A 13,629-nucleotide genomic window follows, 5' to 3' on the forward strand; every position below is an offset into this window, starting at 1 on the left:
CCGTCAGGGCCCTCATACTCTGCTTCTGACTGGCTAGTAGTCCTTACCTAGGTACTGTCAGGGGCCTCATACTCTGCTTCTGACTGGCTAGTAGTCCTTACCTAGGTACTGTCAGCATACTCTGCTTCTGACTGGCTAGTAGTCCTTACCTAGGTACTGTCAGGGCCCTCATACTCTGCTTCTGACTGGCTAGTAGTCCTTACCTAGGTACTGTCGGGGCCCGCCCCCATACTCCTCAATTGGTTGTCTGTTTACAATCCGCAGAAAATTCAGCCAAATTCTGCGTCTGCAGATTCCCTCTTGTCCTGCGTATTAGCTTTAAAATGGCTGAGCTCTCACCACATTCTAATGAGCATGTCGCCAGCTTTACATGTGTGTGTTTGTCGGTGTCAGGTACAATATTGTTGTTGTCGTCTTTATCATCGGTGCATTATTGGCCGGCTGTCGGAGGAGGCCGCTCATTTTTTATCTATTATTGTTATTATTATTGAAATACTGTTTATATTTAAATAATTGCACTTTTCCACTTGCATAATAAAGTTATTGAGATCACATATAACACCACTGGTACCTGCCAGCCATGTAACATTGTACAGTGATCAAGGAAAACCACCTGTGGTCCATCTGTGAACCACGCTTGCTGTGTATCGTCTGTCGCCGTTTCCTGTGCTTTTCATACCAATCTGAATGTCACAGCATTGCTGATTGGTTCTTAAGAATTTTTGATAAACAAAAAAACATGTTATCAGTATCTTACTCTCCTGTCTTTGTCACAACGCTGTAACAACTACCGTAACAAGATGCATGAACCTATCCAACAACAGAGTGGTTGAATGGTGTGTAACTGGGATATGGGACTGCTGACATGATGCATAACGCTTAAAACACTGTCACCCCCCCCCCCCCCCCCCCCCCCCCCTGGTTACAGCTTGAATGAGCAGCTTTGTGTTCAAGATCGAGAGAGACAGTGATGGGTAGCCGCCCTCGAAGATGAAACATTTAATTCTCCAATCATTGTCAGTCTCTTCCTGCCGCTCAGCTGCCACTAATTCAACTAATTTTATGTTAATTATCACCTCTGCAAAGGTTATGTTTTCCCTCCTGTTAATTATTCTGTTAGTTTGAAGCATTTATCCACAGCTTCTAAACAGATTTCAATAACATTTGGTAGCAAAGCAGCCAGTGGGTTGAGGAAGAACTGATGGTGCGGATCACATCGCGGCGGGGCCAGTCAGAAAGATGTAATGTTGGAGTTCCTGATCCAGTTGGTTTTTTTCTGAATTCCTTAGTCTGGAATGTGTCAATCAATCCCTAAAGGCCTCACTTCTTTCCACCGACAGAGATTTCCCGCCATTTAAAAAAAAAAAAAAAAACGTTCAGCAAAACCACTCCTACAAATGGTAGCCAATATTCACTAAATTCACCTGTCTTTTTTTAGTTTTTGTGAACAAACAGTCATAATGCAAACGCACAACTGCAACTGTACTTAAATGGCATCTGCATGTAATGCATCAACCCTGATCGATGCTGCTAAATTCTACAGCACACAGTGCATTGAAATAGATATATTCCCTATTCATGTTTTTAATGCAGATCTTGGTCCAGACACATGCTAACTACAAATTTTAACTTGTGCTTCCATGGCGGAGCTTTGCTAGCTTTAAATGCTTTCTAACTTAGTGTTGTCACTGTCGTGAAACACAGAAGAATAATCCAAGGGAGCAGTTGCGTGAGTGTCAGGAATAATTTCTCATGATTTCAGGTCATAGTTGTATCCAAAGGAGGACTGCGGGAGTGTGCTTGTGCTTAATGTTCAGTCAGGGATGATTGGATCTCAGCTGTGTGCCGGATGTGTGTGTTGAAGACGCCTGCTGTCTCGCGTTGTCTTTTGTGCATTTCTCTGAACGTACTCCCTCGCCTCGGCATACAAAAGCAGAAGCATGGCACATCCCTACAGAATGCAGTTGTTACGATGTAAATATGTACCAAGATATATACAGAAGCTATTTTTTGCATGCATTTTGTACACCTAGACATAATCAAAGACAATAAAAAAGAAAAGCTGAATTAATTTTGATATGTTGCCTGTATTCCTGTTTGCACTGACAGACAAGACAAAAAGCAGTAATATGTCTGTACATCAATTTATTGAATTTATTGCCAATCACATGGTCCACACGGGGGAAGAATCATTCAGACACTGGCAGATTGAACATGTTATCTTTGTGTTACTTTGACAAAGACAGCGACAGAGCTACTGGATGAATTGTGTACACACAACGCACTGAAGTGCCAGAAAGTGTTCTTTCACCTGCACCGGAATGGAGGATCTGGAGGTTACACCCAAACTGAACAAAAGCAAACCGAGCTACACCCAAAAAAGTACACAAACAGCGGCGCTACGCTAAAGTTCTACATACAACAGCAGGAGTTAGTCCCAGTCACTCAGGGGTGCTGCAAGAGAGGGGACATGTTGGTAGAAGATGCTGCTCTTAGACTGTCCTTTCAATCCTGAGTCGTGTGTGGGTCTTCTATTGCAGGGTCCCAGTTCAGTAGTCCTTCAAAGTACCTTAAAATGTTGCTCCCATGTCATTTCTACAGGAATAACAGATACATCATTAGCCATCCTAAAAACCAAAGCAGAAAGGCTTTAATGTTACAGAAATATATAAATCTCTTACTTTGCATACCTCCGTCTCCGTGCTGCATGCCTCTGAATCAGGGTCCTGCAGGATAAAAAGTCAAATCCACAGCACATATTAACATCATCACACAATAGAGTGCATGGAAATAAATAAATCTACTCTACTCTACTGTCTAGACCAGCGGTTCCCAAACTTTCACCCCTAAACTGTTACAAATTTGACCCATTAATGAGATTTGTTTCCATTTTTTTTTGCTTTTAGAGGCTTCATCACAGCACGTATATGAAACCCATGACCAAAACAGTCCTACATTATGGCCAGTGTATTACTTTTGGATGTAGTCATAGAGAAAATGAATGATTCCCCTCTTTGCTACAGACACCCTGCAAACCCCCTCAAGGACCCATGGAGTCCCCAGCCCCCACTTTGGGATCCACGGCTCTAGACTTCTCTATGCACTCACAATGGATTGGCAAGTGCCTTGGACTTGTCTTGTATTCGCTTCAAAGGTGTAATAGACGCTTGTTTCTATACCAAGCGACTCGCTGTCAGGCTGTAAATACAAAAACGATCTGCTTGATTCAGTTAGAGAAGGTAAACCGTCTGGGAATGTACAGTATGTGGGGAGGAGTTTATCTTCTATCAGATAAATGGCTGACCTGTAGATGCCCCTGCCCTGTCTGTGTCATGGGTATTAACACAGTATTAATCTGAAGGTTATTGCTCCCGTGTGCTCGTGGGGTTTTCTAGTTTTGACTCGAAATGCCTCCAAAATCTTCAGATTAGAGCTGCGAAGATGATTTGATTTATCGATTACTTGTCAACTATTAAATTAATTGCCAACCATTATGTTAATGGTTTGGAGAATTTGTTAAAGCGCCCACATTCTGCTCATTTTCAGGGTCATAATGGTATTTTGAGGTTGTACCAGAATAGGTTTACATGGTTTAATTGTCTAAAAACACCATATTTTTGTTGTACTGCTCATTGCTGCAGATCGTGTTTTCACCCTGTGTGATTAGTTCTCTGTTTTAGATCCAGAGTGAGACGTCTCCCTGGTTTTAGTGAATAGATGGCCGGTATGGTGTGTGTAAATGTTTGGTGAACCAAAGTAGTGTGGGATGTGGCAGAGATGATAATAATAACTGAGATAAATACATAATGAACAAAAATAGACAAGAATAAAAAAATTAAACAAATTGTAATCAATAAATAGTAACATCAGCACTTTTGTCATGTATAATATTGTATAAATATTTGTTCAATAATATATGATTTAAATTTTATATATATATATAAATTTAAATTCTGAGATAATAGAATCTGATAGTAACAGTAACATAAATAATTGGCGGTGACTTTATGTCCTTGTGGGCAGGGAGGATTTTAGATCATTTTTAATAAAGAAAAGTTAAACTTCTTTGAGTTGTGACAAAAACAAGACATTTGAGGACGCCATCTTTGTCTTTGGCAAACGCTGATTGACATTTTTCACCATGTTCTGACATCATTCGGCCACACAGCTAATTCATTAGCGAGAAACTGAGCAACAGATGAATCGACATTGAAAAGGATCGCCCTAGTGCAGATAACGACGTGAACTGTCTGGACTGTTGTTTTCTCTGCTGCCATCTTGTGTTCAAACTGAACTTACGTCACACAGAAGTGACATCACATTATCATTTCTGGGTGTCATACAGCAGAGCTCACCTGTACATGAGAGTCGGTGTATTTAAATTTCATGTTCTTGTAAAATTCTCTCTTCGGCAGCAAATAGAGCAGCACCAAGTCACATACTACGGTTGCCTGTGAAACCAGAATTACTAGTTAATGTCCAAAGTATTCAGACAATACTTCATTATTGCAGGTACTGTGGACTGCACCGTACCACCCCGAAGATGCCCACTCCCGAGCCGATAGCTGTCAGGGTTGGGATGATATCAAACTTTCTTGCCTGTGAAGGACAGAGTGCCAATGATCCAAAATTCCGGTTGACTATTTTTGTCAAGTCAAAATTTGATTTGAGTAAAAATCTTCACATATAGAACTCACCAGCGACTGCACAATGATGTCGAACCTGATCCCGAACACTTTGAGAAGGGTTCTCTTCTGTTCATGGTCCTCCATATAATGCTTGGCATACCTACAAAACAGGCAGCCATGGGAAGTATACAATACGTTCCATAGGATGTGTAAATATTCACGTTTCCCACATGTTCCCTATATCTGTTTGAGATTATATTGCTTAGGATCTTGAATAAGAGCATGTTTCTCCCATGGAATGCACTACTGCAAAACCTAGGGGGTTAAACCTTCACAATGTAAAGAATTCTTACTAATATAAATGGTACTAATAATAGTAAGGTCTTGAAAACATCCAATCCAATTGCTGTCAATACTACCTAAAGCCAATTAGCACTACCTAAATAATCTCCCATGGATGTCTGTATGAGCACATGACTATCTTTAGAATCCATACGTTTATTTCCTGTGTGCAGATGTGACGGCCATATTCTGCTTTATGATGAATCATGCCCAAGGAACTGCTGGGATAACATTGCACCGGAATTTATTAGGATTAGGATATTTGTCTTTTGTCAACCTAATTCTAATCGGAAATCTACTACGTACGTTGGTCTTCTACTGCATGTCTGTCTGTCCATGGAGAAGAATCTCTTCTTCAGGTTTTTAACTTCTAGGTTCTAAGACCAGAGAGTGCTCCACCCTGCACAGACTGTTAAGCCCTTTGAGGTAAAATTATGACATGTGATATTAGGCTACACTGTATTTAATTAAATGGACTTGACTAGAGCAGTGAGTACTGGACATGTTGACAGTATGTCAACATGAAAGAAGCAGTTTCCATCTGCAGTATTTTGTTGCTGTTTGTCAGGCAGTTAATGCAGATTAAACCCACTGGAACAGGAAATTACCAGACCCAATGACTTCAGAGCATTACATTATCACCTCTATCAAAAATACACTTCTTAAACATGAAGCTACAGCAAGTAGGCATTAGCTTAGCTTTACATTATATCTGCAAACGGGGAAATAGCTAGCGTAGCTCAGTCTAAATTGGAAGTACATGTCCAGGATCAGGCTTTGCCCCTCTTTGGCTCTCTTGTTTTTTGCCGTTCTTAACATCCCTTGCTGCGGGTGACAAGGCCTGCTTGTCTTTCAGGGATAACGATAAGATTTACAAAGAATACGTTTGTCTTCAGGGGCGTTGGTGGGATAGCTCTACACACGGACATACACTGGCAAGAGCAAATTACCTTTAATTATGTCTCCAGCTAATTTAGATAGCTCACATTACTGTATAATGTGAACACTTTATTTAATATTTTACAGTATGGGTTTTCTTTTGCAGGGTGCAAATGTTCCACCTAAAAAGTTCCTTCCCAAGACTATTTTGCAGAACCATCTCTGCATGTTCAATACTTATTGCTCACTTTATTTTCCAAAGACTGTGTGGAACTGAAGTCCATTTAATTAAATATAGTATAGCCTAATATTGCATATCATAAATTTGCCTCAAAGGGCTTTACAGTCTGTGCAGGACGCAGCCCTCTCTGTTCTCAGACCCTCGAATTAGATAAGGAAAAAAAAACAGCTTCCTGTTTCCTCTGTTCCCAGTTGTTATGCTAATCTAAGACACCCGGCTGCTGGCTCCAGCTCCATGCTGTACATAACGCACACATTTAGGAGTGGTATTAATCTTAACTCTTGGTAAGAAAGACAATACGTATAAGTAAATATGTCCTAAAATAAGCGTAGCCTATCATGTAAGTGTCTCTGCGGTGTAAAACCACCGGAGTCTATGTCCAGTCACTGTTATTCACACACCTGAAGTTGTAGCCAACTGACGCTCTGGCTTGGTCTGTCTCGGCCGCGTTCCCGTACAGACCGTGGAAGGTGTACTTTGGTTTACAGTGTTTTATATCCACATCTAGGTTACATGTCCAGTCGACCACAATACCAATGGCCCCTCCCTGTCAGGACACAAGCACATAAGACACAATAAAAGTCTTCATAATAGCACGAGAAGCAAAGGAAACAAGACAGCAACAGACAACACATGTGCAGCTGTGACTGGATGGAACACACGTCTGCCTCTCCACCTGAACAAGCAACCACTTCCATTCAGCGTTGAATAAAGATCAGCTGACTTACCACTCTGGCTATCGTTTCGAATTTGAAGCCAGACAGTTTAACTATGTCTCCCAGTCGGAAGATGGGACACAGTGGAGCATCCGTCGGATCATAAAGGCATTTGCTGATGTATGAGTTATCAATATTCTCCACCAGGTTACTCCTGAAAGCAGAATTGGTCATTATGAAAAAATAGAGTAATAAATAGAGCTGTTTTAGTGTCCACGAAAACAATATGACCTCATGTTAGATTCAACTATTTGCCTTTAGCCTAATCAGATAAGGTGCCACGCTGTGTAGGATTTCTGCTTGGTTTCCTATCATTTCCTATCAAGTCCACAAATATTGTTGATTGATGACCTGAGATTTACTATTTTGCACATTTAAAGGCCCAAAACCATCTAGAAAATGACTGAAATGGATTTAAAAAAAATGATATTTAGTAAATAAGCCCTTAAGGCATTTATTGTATCTAAGCATTGATTTCATCAACAACACGAGTTCAAACCCCTCGTGTGGGAAAACCTTTGTTAGGGCTACTCCATCAATCCGGTTTCACACTTTCAGAGACTAAGATTTGTTTTTTAAAAGTCTGAATCAGTGCAGTAGAAGCCGAGATATCCTGACTTTTAGTTCAAAAACACAAGGTCCTACAAGTCCATTACCATGATGCAATTCAGATCTTACCTGCCTTTTCTCGTTATTTAGCACTATTCCACTTAGGACGAAGCTATGACAACGTACAAAAAAAGCTGACTCATTTCTATTCATCCGTCTTCTTGTGGAAACATTTGTAGCATCTGCTGAGCCAAATGTATATTGAAATGTTTGAGGTGCATCACCTCGAGACGCCAAATGCGGGGAAGGTAACCGAGTTCTTGATGAACAGCGTGTAGTTCTCTGCAGACATCAGCATAGGAGGACTAGACGGGAAAAAACAGAAGAGAGAATAGTGAGAAACCCAGTATCCAGAATCCTGAGACACATAAAATCATCACAATTTTGTTTATCACATCCAATTTTTTGTATTTTCAAGTTGTATCTATCTATCTATCGATCTATCGATCTATCGATCTAGCTTGCAGTGTGAAAGATTCAGTGTTTTTACATACTCTGGTATCATGACATCATCCTCCACAGGACACCACGCCAGCACCTCGCAGGTCTTAGTGGCGTTCAGGCAGACCCCCGTCATTTGTCCTTCAAGTAAAAGCAGACTAGAGTTCGGCATTGAACACACAACTTCAAACCGGAGCAAGTGTTTCAAGCAGCAACAACACACAAAGAAAGAAAGACGTGTGTATGCTTTAATAGTAAAGCAATTCTAAATATTCTCTTTTATCAAACTATCTGGAATTAACATCAGCAGCAGCAGGCGAGATAAAAAGGAGAAGCGAAGCAAGCGCTGAAATAGCTGATTTCTTTATCTCGCCCTGATCCCTGCAGGGAATCTCTCTCCATGTGATTGGCTACGTCGCAATCAGCCTCTCATCATGTGAAGCTTGAGTCCTTTAAAACATCTTGAGATTCTCTTAGGTCACTCAGCTTTCAGTCTCTGACCTTTCACTGGAGCTCACCAGTCTGTTTAGCTACACTCCACCCCCCCGCCACCACTCCATACTTGTCTACAAGCACAGAGACATTACGCCGCCTCCAAAGAGATACTGGCACCTGAAGATGAATTTGACTGCAGCGACACAGACAGATGTAAAGCTTTGGCTAACATTGGTCTCATTGAAGTTGATGTCTGGCACAGAGGGCTTGAAAGGCTCCACATTCAACCCCCGGGACAGATGGAGGACAATACATTTATGTAACTGCTCTTGGAACTTGCCAATGACACTGTATGTGTGGCCCTATTAAAAAAAGGCTCATCTGAATGGTTATTTGTTTTTGATGTCTCTATGTGCTTATGGTTTGGGTCGGCCCACATGCCCAGGAGTTATTGGGACGTCTGGGATTATATATACTGTGCGTGCATGTGTCTACTTGCTTAAGGCAGGGTTGTACTTGCAAGCTTGGATTAAGTCTGAGGTTGTTGATGTGAATCTGTTTTTTTCTCGGTGCTGGAGTCTAGCAATGCACATATTACATCTGAGTGTTTACCTTAGCAGTGACAATGATGTAGATCAGATGTTGTGTATCTTAGTTTCTACCGTGTGAGCCCGTCCAGAGCCACAACCCACTGTGCAAACACTGCTCCGTACCATTCCTGTCCATGACTCCCTACTTTCCTCAGCGCATCCTCATCCTGGAACTGGCTTTAAGAAGTTAAAGTTGGAGTAGGGCTTTTGTCTCTGGCTCAACAAAAAGAAATAGTGGTGGAAGAAGTCTTCAGATTCTAAAAGGAAAAGTACTGATACCACACTAAGAATACTCGGTTACAAGTAAAAGTCCTGCATTGAAAATGTTTCTTAAGTGAAAGTATGTAAGTATCATCAGGAAAATGTACTTCGAGTATTAAATACCCAGAAAAATCCTCACGTTTTAGAAACTGGAAACAATCAATCAACTAAATGATTAATAGTCTAATCATCTCAGCTGGACTTGTAGGCCGTTATATTGTTGGGTAGTTTCATTTATAATCAGAAATCAGAGTTTATAAAATACATGTGTTTTTTGTGCAAAAATCCTAATTTGTAAAGTAAGTAGTAACTAAAGTAACTAGTAACTAAAGCTGTCAGATGAATGTAGTGGAGTAAATAAAGTAACTAGTAACTAAAGTAACTAGTAACTAAAGCTGTCAGATGAATGTGGTGGAGTAAATAAAGTAACTAGTGACTAAAGTAACTAGTAACTAAGGCTGTCAGATGAATGTGGTGGAGTAAATAAAGTAACTAGTGACTAAAGTAACTAGTAACTAAGGCTGTCAGATGAATGTAGTGGAGTAAAAAGAACAGTATTCCTCTCTGAGATGTAGCGGAGTAGAAGTAGAAAGTGGTATGAAAAGAAAAGACTCAAGTATAGTACATGTACAACAAGTACAAACACTCCGCCACCGAAGAAGAGATAGCAGAGGGTGACGGTTACTCAGTGAGGACTGCTGCTGTCACACACTGTCGGGCCGTCAGGATTTACCATGTCCCGTACGTTTGAAACTCCCTCCTTCACAGTCAGCGTGAGAGCTGCAGTTGTGCTTGCCGTCCAGCTGTAAACAAAGAGATGGGGGTCAGAGTGTGCACAACCAGGCCCAACCGTGGAATGTGGATGAGAACAACATGATAACAACACAACAGTGGGAAAGAAACTGTTTTGCATGTGCTGGTATGGTCACAGAAACTGCTGTGTATGTCATGTTCAGGCCTTTAAATTGAAAGTTGTTTAGAATGAGATTTTTTCTCTGCTTCTCGACAGCAACACAATTACCCACTTACAGAAACAGTCTTGGAATGAGACACGATTCCTGTTTAGTTTGACTATTTATGGAAGTGTACAAGTCGGCGGGAATGAAGGGAAGTAAGAAACGGGGAGGGAGCATTTCTACCTACCTCTGGACACTTTCCCATCTTCTGGCCTTCAGTTATAATGTAGTTTGTCATTACCACAAAAGATGAGTCTCCCTGAAGTTTAGGGTTAGAAGAAGCAAGGTGTTACATTTTAATCCTGTTTATTTATGCCATAAAATGACATTTTAAAGGATATATTAGTTGTTAGGCAACATGATAGTGCACCTTTTAAATGTGACTCCCTCCTCCCTGATCCCTGCGTCCCCCCCGCTTTGCCTCCCCCGCCCTGGCCTCCACTGTCCTAGTCCAGAGTCCTAACCTGACTCAAATGCTTTTCAGTGGTCTTTTTTTGTTCCCAGGGTGTTTCTGCATGGTGCTCCCTGTCTTAGCATGCTTCTTGGCTGGGCCAGGGAGCCTTATCAAGAGCGGCAGCCCCAAGCATAATTGGGTTTCCATCTATTGACAATTGTTCCTGACTGAAAATAAGTTCAACCGAAACAGTCTGGGTAATATTTGCAGTCACAGACAAAGAGTTAGATTTCAGAATAAAGACAAAGTCGTAGTTGATACCTGATCAAAGTCTACCTAAGTGACCATTGGTTGGGTGTATCTTGCCAAACCCACACTCAACTGTAAAAAAAGGCCCACACCCAGATGTCAAAGCAAACACAACAATCTTCTCTCAACATTGAGTCTCTTTATTTCTTTTTTACAATTAACAGGACACACCAACTTGTTAGGTAAACAGTGATATGTATTTGCTCAGAGTCCATCTTTGTTAGGTTGTTTGCTCAGTTCCCCACAGAAATGGCCGGAGACACCTTGATGTTGATGAAGCCAGATTACTGTCATCCAGGTTTAGAAACCAGCAGTAACATTAGTCTGTGTCGTCATTAATTGGTTTTGTCATATAAAATCTAGCCAAAACGGATGTTTGTGAAAGAAAGACCAACTGTACGTCCACACCTCCGCCGACTTGATCTTTTTAAATTGACAGGAAGTCATACATTTTCAATGGAAGCTCCTCGCAGCGGCATCGTGTTAGGGGCGTGTTGAACATCAATCAAAAAGTGGACATTTTCCAATTTTACGAGCTTTGACGTGGTTCAACGGCTTACGCCAGCAACCAATCAGAACATAGAAATCCATCGTGCTGGCTGATTCCACAGAAACATACAATGTAAACTTTCAACACAAAATCTGTCATTATATATGTAATTTATAAAGGTTTCTACTGTCAGTGTATTAGATTATATATATGTACTTTAGAAAGATTTCCAGTGTCAATGTACTGGATTGTGTGGTAGAATAAGAACTGTGGGTGCCGATAGGTGCCAGCCTTAGAACAGGGTCCAGAATGTTGTGCTACGCCACTGCTAACAATGGTCAATGACTTAAACCAGGGGCAAAACAAATTCTTGTCTAATCCATGATGAGCACATTTGAAATGTCCCCACATGTGAGGTAAAAGCTCACCAACCTGTGGAGGGAAGACGTAGTCGGCCACATCCCACACTCTCTCACTTCCCTTTATGTTGGTGTAGCCCACTCCTTTCATTTTGGTGAAGACGGAGCTTATTGCTGTGTCTGTGGACTGGTAGCCCTTTTCGTAGATGAACACCCACCTGTACAAGACACAGTTGGCATTATTAACAGAATGAGGTTTCTGAGTCAGGCATGTGAGCACCTGAGACTCCCACTTCACCCCAGCCAACCCTCCATCAAGCCAACCCCACAGGCATGGACATGCAGGGGTGATGTTGACATTCTGCTCTGCAATCCCACATGCCTGCAGCATAGCTCACAGGGACACGTGTGCAAGTGATTGTGGTTGAGACATGTCACGGCGGTCATACTTTAAAGGTCGTCCCTTTTATTATCACTAAGACAAATCTGACACATTAGATAAAACTTTCTAGTTTCAAAATAGATTAGAATCTGAGGATGCAGCAATGTTACATGTCAGTTAATCATGCCCTGCCACACATATTTCACGACTTTGTGGTAATAAAGTTATTTTTTTGTTCATTCTCTAATATTAAAGGAAGGATAATCACAGAAGGGATTATCCTTCCTTTAATATTAGTCTAAATAAATCATAATTTCTGCTTTTGCAACTCTAGAATTAGGTATAATTTTCTATAATTGATGTTTGTAGGCCATGAATTCCAAAAATGAGTGTAAAACTAGTGATGATAAGATGGTGTTATGGTGTTTATACACGGTGGTGAAAAGAAGCTTTAAACGTAATAAAAATAAATTTTAATTTTAACTTTAAAAAGTGCCAAAAGTCAGGAAAAGTTGATTTTAAGTTTTCAACCGGTAAGTGCATGTTTGAATGGAGGACAACACAAAGGTTAATATGCCTACTCCCTTACTTCAATTATCCAGTCTTTAGGGTTTCCTCTGTAAATATTTTATATTTTAGTTTAGCACCTTTGGTGTCCCCTTGAGAAAGTTCTCTAAAGATTTATTTGATTTTTATTGCAGACACAGTTCATGACGAGGATTTACTGTGCCACACCACATGTATGCTTAAAAAAAAACATGCATAAAATCATGCTAACCATTGTTTTAATAGCTTAGTATTTTGCACTAAAAAGGTTTGTATAAAGGCTTTAGACCACCCTACATGTTGTTGCAGGCAAGTTTAATATGCAACTTCATTATATACTACATACTGTATGTAGTAGGGGGTACATGCTCCATCTCTCTTTCAGTTAAGGGGTCAGTGCCTTAAAAAACATTGAAGACCACGGATTGAAGATATTTGAGATTAACTGTAGAGCTCTTGGTTTTGGGGGGTTTTCCACCTTTTATTTGTGGCGGGACACTTAGATGAGAAAGGGAGGAAGACATACAGGAAATCACCACAGGTCAGATTCAAATCCTGGACCTCTCCGTTGAAGCATAGACCTCAATGTACTTGTGCGCCTGCTGTGCCACTGTCCAACCCGGGCACAGGATTCTTGGTTTTGAGACACATTTTAAATATTCCAAGTTTGTCGCGTTTGAGCTCTGCAGAGTGAAGCTTGTCCTTGTGTAGCTCTGTCTGTGAGTCTGGCCAGCAGATATGGTTAACAGCTGGTGTGCACAGGGAAGATAGATGTATGTACACACACGTAGACACATGCTGAGCTATTTTATATAGGGTGTAAAAAGCAATTACCCCCCAGCAGAAAGCCCAAAGGACTGCATGTATTGCAGCACACATTCTTTTGTCTGTGAGAAATGAAAGAACCTCACAGCTACAGAAACGTCTTTCAAACTGAAATGAGGTAGCCTGTCGTCTGCACAGTAAGCTAAAAGCCACAGCTTCTATCGGTTAGGCAAATCAAATGATGCACAGTAAGTCGGAGCTTACATCCAAGAGGAAGGGGGGGGGG

The 13,629-nt window shown here is 41.0% G+C and overlaps 1 protein-coding gene across 8 annotated transcripts in view; it reads right to left on the reverse strand.

Annotated features, from left to right (window-relative positions):
- p2rx1 (purinergic receptor P2X, ligand-gated ion channel, 1) overlaps positions 1 to 13,629 on the reverse strand; it is a 39,515-nt gene that overhangs the window by 22,454 nt on the left and 3,432 nt on the right. Inside the window, exons 2-14 of one of the 8 annotated variants that reach the window (XR_004659066.1) lie at positions 11,724 to 11,868; positions 10,286 to 10,357; positions 9,876 to 9,945; positions 7,910 to 7,997; positions 7,640 to 7,720; positions 6,819 to 6,960; positions 6,492 to 6,637; positions 4,698 to 4,788; positions 4,534 to 4,599; positions 4,356 to 4,451; positions 3,109 to 3,198; positions 2,682 to 2,726; positions 2,531 to 2,595 (exon numbers count right to left, since the gene is read on the reverse strand). Coding sequence is in view for 2 of the 8 variants with exons in the window: in XM_034890053.1 (XP_034745944.1) it covers positions 2,590 to 2,595; positions 2,691 to 2,726; positions 3,109 to 3,198; positions 4,356 to 4,451; positions 4,534 to 4,599; positions 4,698 to 4,788; positions 6,492 to 6,637; positions 6,819 to 6,960; positions 7,640 to 7,720; positions 7,910 to 7,997; positions 9,876 to 9,945; positions 10,286 to 10,357; positions 11,724 to 11,868 (1,129 nt within the window). In the remaining 6 variants the exon portion in view is untranslated. Of the gene's footprint in view, positions 1 to 2,518; positions 2,596 to 2,681; positions 2,727 to 3,108; positions 3,199 to 4,355; positions 4,452 to 4,533; positions 4,600 to 4,697; positions 4,789 to 6,491; positions 6,638 to 6,818; positions 6,961 to 7,639; positions 7,721 to 7,909; positions 7,998 to 9,875; positions 9,946 to 10,285; positions 10,358 to 11,723; positions 11,869 to 13,629 lie in introns of those variants that run through there. The other 7 variants (XR_004659067.1, XR_004659068.1, XR_004659065.1 and 4 more) reach the window with 7 other exon arrangements.

Source organism: Etheostoma cragini, chromosome 13, assembly GCF_013103735.1.
Source record: "Etheostoma cragini isolate CJK2018 chromosome 13, CSU_Ecrag_1.0, whole genome shotgun sequence".
In the NCBI taxonomy this organism is placed as follows: Eukaryota; Metazoa; Chordata; class Actinopteri; order Perciformes; family Percidae; genus Etheostoma; species Etheostoma cragini.